Source organism: Bos javanicus, chromosome 8, assembly GCF_032452875.1.
Source record: "Bos javanicus breed banteng chromosome 8, ARS-OSU_banteng_1.0, whole genome shotgun sequence".
NCBI classification, from domain to species: Eukaryota; Metazoa; Chordata; class Mammalia; order Artiodactyla; family Bovidae; genus Bos; species Bos javanicus.
This window is the reverse complement of record NC_083875.1, coordinates 7,817,837-7,821,775: the sequence shown is the minus strand read 5'-3', so window position 1 is coordinate 7,821,775 and position 3,939 is coordinate 7,817,837. Positions and strand designations below refer to the sequence as shown.

General features: G+C 41.7%; 1 protein-coding gene across 1 annotated transcript; it reads right to left on the bottom strand.

The window, feature by feature from the left end:
• Nucleotides 1-729: 729 nt before the first annotated feature.
• On the bottom strand, nt 730-3,191 carry LOC133252407 (disintegrin and metalloproteinase domain-containing protein 20-like). Its single transcript, XM_061424965.1, has one exon. The coding sequence runs from the start codon at nt 3,069-3,071 to the stop codon at nt 891-893; it is 2,181 nt and encodes a 726-aa protein (XP_061280949.1). The 5' UTR covers nt 3,072-3,191; the 3' UTR covers nt 730-890.
• Nucleotides 3,192-3,939: the final 748 nt, after the last annotated feature.

Below are 3,939 nucleotides of genomic sequence, written 5' to 3'. Positions count from 1 at the left end.
GGGCTGGGGCTTGAAGGGAAGAGGTAGTATTAATAAACCTACATGTTTTGAATAGGTCCCATAGATCTAGGGCTCACTCTAGGACTCGGGTATTTGATAACTCAAGGACCTGGGACTGAAAACTGAGAAAGGTAAGATGCTTGGTGGCCGTGCCAGTATCTCTGAAGCTGAAAACTAATGTCCATTAAGGAATCACTAATATATAAATATAATGTAATGAACTATTATACATAGATATGAAAACTCAGTATATGTATGTTTGAGTATATAGTAATAAAACACAGACTGAAATTTACCTTCTTGTAAAGAAAGAGCTGTTAAAGATACAACACTGACATAAACAGTGGTGAAAAATTTCCCAGGTGTCCAGTCTGCCCAGTCTCCCTCTAGTTCTGTTAGCAGAAATGAATAAGAAGAGGACTGGCAAAGAAGAAATGAGATTCGTAGGTTTCCATTCACTGTGTACAAAGGAGAAGGATGTTTAGAATTAAGAGAGCAAATAAAAAGTACTCACACATACACACTGTGTGAGCTGTGCTTTTGCTCAGGAAACACACAGATAATTTTATGAAAAATTAAGCATTAAATTGCTTAAAATAACAAAATGTTCTGGGAATTAGCATATTTTTACTCATTGTTTAATTGGTAATATTTATGATGCAGAATAATGAAACATCTCGGGTTTTCTGTGATCTCTGACACATGATGTAACATGTCTACTAAACTAAAAACAAAACAGTGAGAAATTTCAAAGATTTTGAATTTTTTTTTAATCACAAATCTAGGCTTTTATTTCTAAGATGAAGTTGGAACTTTTTCCCTTTTTCCTTAGGTGAAATAAGAACATTTGGTACTTTTTCCTTAAGTATTGTCTCAACACATTGTCCTTCTCACTGAGGTTCAGCTGGAGCACTTTTCTCTTCTTGCCCAATTAATTCTTTTAGTTTCTTAAACAGCCACATTAACAAACAAAATAACATAAAAAACAAAGGAATCAAGCGAAATAGCAGCAGGTAATGGTGGTCCTGCACGTCATCTCTGCCTGGCGGTGGGCCGCTGTCCACACTACCGCCAGCGCCTTTTTCCTGGCAGTGGGGAGGGTTCCACTCGGAGTTGCAGTGGCAGTGCTCTCTGTTGTTGCAGACTCCGTTCATATTGCAGGTCTCAGGTGAACAACCACTTTCGAAACTGGGCATAAAAGTACACTTCCTTTCGATGCAGATATGATTTGCACCACACTCTGTACCATCTTTCACTTCACCAATATCAGGTATGGTCATCCCAAGATGGTAGTCTGTACCCCAGCAGCTGACTCCATTTATTCGAGTCCAATGCACAGTAGAATGATCTCTCAGGAGGGGGATTTCTGTCACATTCTCACACTGAACCCTCCCACACAGAATATCTGGGATTCCACATTGTATATATGAACTGGCTGTGAGACCACAGTTACCAAAACGGTCACCTCGCATATTCACTTCCTTGTAGCAATTCTCATTTGCATTCTTGGCCTCTTTGCCAAAAATTTTCCTACACTGTTCATTGCGGTCATTGCATCTCTTTTCATAGCAGTAACCACCGCCTGTGCAGGAGGTCCCATCCTGCATGTACACATCTTCTGGACACTGATAGGATGTCCCATTGCACCACTCTGGAAGATCACATTCATTTTCTTCTTTCCTACACATGGAGCCTGATGGCATGAACGTGCAGTTCTCACAGCAAAGGCCAAAAGCACAAGTAGCCCCAACTCTCAGGGTGCAGTCTGACTGACAGCAGGGATCTTTTGCACATGTATATGTGGAACCACAGTCACACTCTTCTCCTTCTTCAAGCACACTGTTCCCACAGCGTGTCTGCCTGAAGATATTCTCTGGATTTGGTGAAATGTGCATGCACCTCACTTTTCCAACAACATTCCAGTATGAAGCATAACTGCAGTTGCTGAATCGAGTTGCCACAGTTTTACTTGGAAACATTATGCATTTTCTACTTCCACATTCACATATTTTATCATCATGTCGCATACCCAGATTGTGACCAATCTCATGTGATACAATATATGCAAACTCGTGCAGTTTGTCATTCAGAAAGCTATCAACCCCACAGTTATAAAGTTGATTACACACAGTTCCAACGTAGGCCAAGCCAAGAAGGCGGCCGTAATTCTCCTTTATGAAAACATGTGCAATATCATGTGGTAAGCGGGTATTAAAACTTCTTCCCTTCCACATGCAAAATTCTTCCAAGAGAATACTTATGTTTGTTGTTGGAAGGAGGTTGTCTTCAGACCAGATCTCGATTCCAATCAAAACCACATTAACATCCAGTGAATGTAAAAAGTTATCTATTCCATTGACAACCATGCACACTTCAGACTGCACACTTGAGGAATTACTTTGGTGATAAAGATACCGACCGTGGTCTACCAACACTGCCAATTCAAGGAAACGCCTGTGAGTCCACCAGCCGACATATCCACTTTGCTTCAAAGTATAATTAACACTCTCTTGAAGAAATTTCAGTTGTCGTGCTATTTCTTCATCTGTTAATCCACATCTCTTGGGTGGAAGTTCTGTCTCATCTACCATCTTATATAGCAGATGCTCAAATGAGGTAGAAAGCCTTTTGGGCTTGATTTCATAAACAACGTTATGTATCTGTAATGTTCCTTGAAAGCCCCCCAAACATGTACTGAGGGCAACCAGGGATTCTGGATCCCCTTCCATGTAACCCTGATAGTAGCAGTCATTCTGGACAAAAGGCTGGTCCTCTGTTAGCCCATGCTGGTCTGTGTAGGTGAACACTGGTAGGTGTTTAGAGAACAAAAGCTTGTTGACTTTCATGTGAAGAATGTGTCTCTGGCCTCCAAAGCGCAGGCTGTAAGAGAGCCATCCAGGAGGCTTCATGCTGCTGCCAGCGTATGTTAGCTTCAAGGGTACCACCACCTCTGGAAGACCATGGTGTTGGGAGTGCTCAGTGGAGGATGATCCAGAAAGGAATAGAAACACCCCCAACCGGAGCAGCAGGAGACTGATCCTCACATACACCGGTGTCTCACCCCCAGCCATTTATGACATCATGTGGAGCCAGTGGTGAGAGCCTAAGAACAGAGCAGGCCACAGCACTGTGAGCTGGTGGTGTACAGCACAAGCCTCTGATCTGTTTTCTGTCACAGTCACCATGCCAGAGCCATAACACTAAAAAAAAAAAAAAAAAGAGCAGAGACAGATCTGGGAGTTATGAGCAAATTAAGACAAAGGGTGATGAGAAGGGCATGGGTTAAAATAACTAAAAGTTTGGCTAAAGGCATGGCTCATGATACTGCATTGCACTGCTGTCAAGTAAGGTGAGGCAGAGTGAGACTATAGGTGTCCAAAGCAGTGGTGATTGGCCTAGGGGGACAACTTGTTGAACCTTGAGGAAGGACAGATAGTGGTTCATTGTTCTGTCCTCTAAATATATGACACTGTGTGGACATGTCTACAGAAATAAGTAAGACAAAAAGGCCTTAATGGAAGGAGGATATAGATCTTCTTTTCATTTACAAAAAAATAAAGGGAATTTTTATTTATACATATTGACTGGGTATAATTACCGCTTTATAGTGATTCTTTTCTATTTTCAGTGATAAATTAGTCACATTACTTAGGACATATATTACAAAAATACATATATCATTATTTTCTCTCATTCATGTAACTAATTATTACCTGTCCTACCTTCTGTTTTCCCTTTTCTTTTCAGTTCAGTAGCTCAGTCATGTCCAACTCTTTGCTACCCGGTGGACTGCAGCACGCCAGGCCTCCCCGTCCATCACCAACTCCCAGAGTTTACTCAAACTCATGTCCATTGAGTCAGTGATGCCATCATCCCCTTCTCCTCCTCTGTCGTCCCCTTTTCCTCCTGCCTTCAATCTTGCCCAGCATCAGGGTCTTT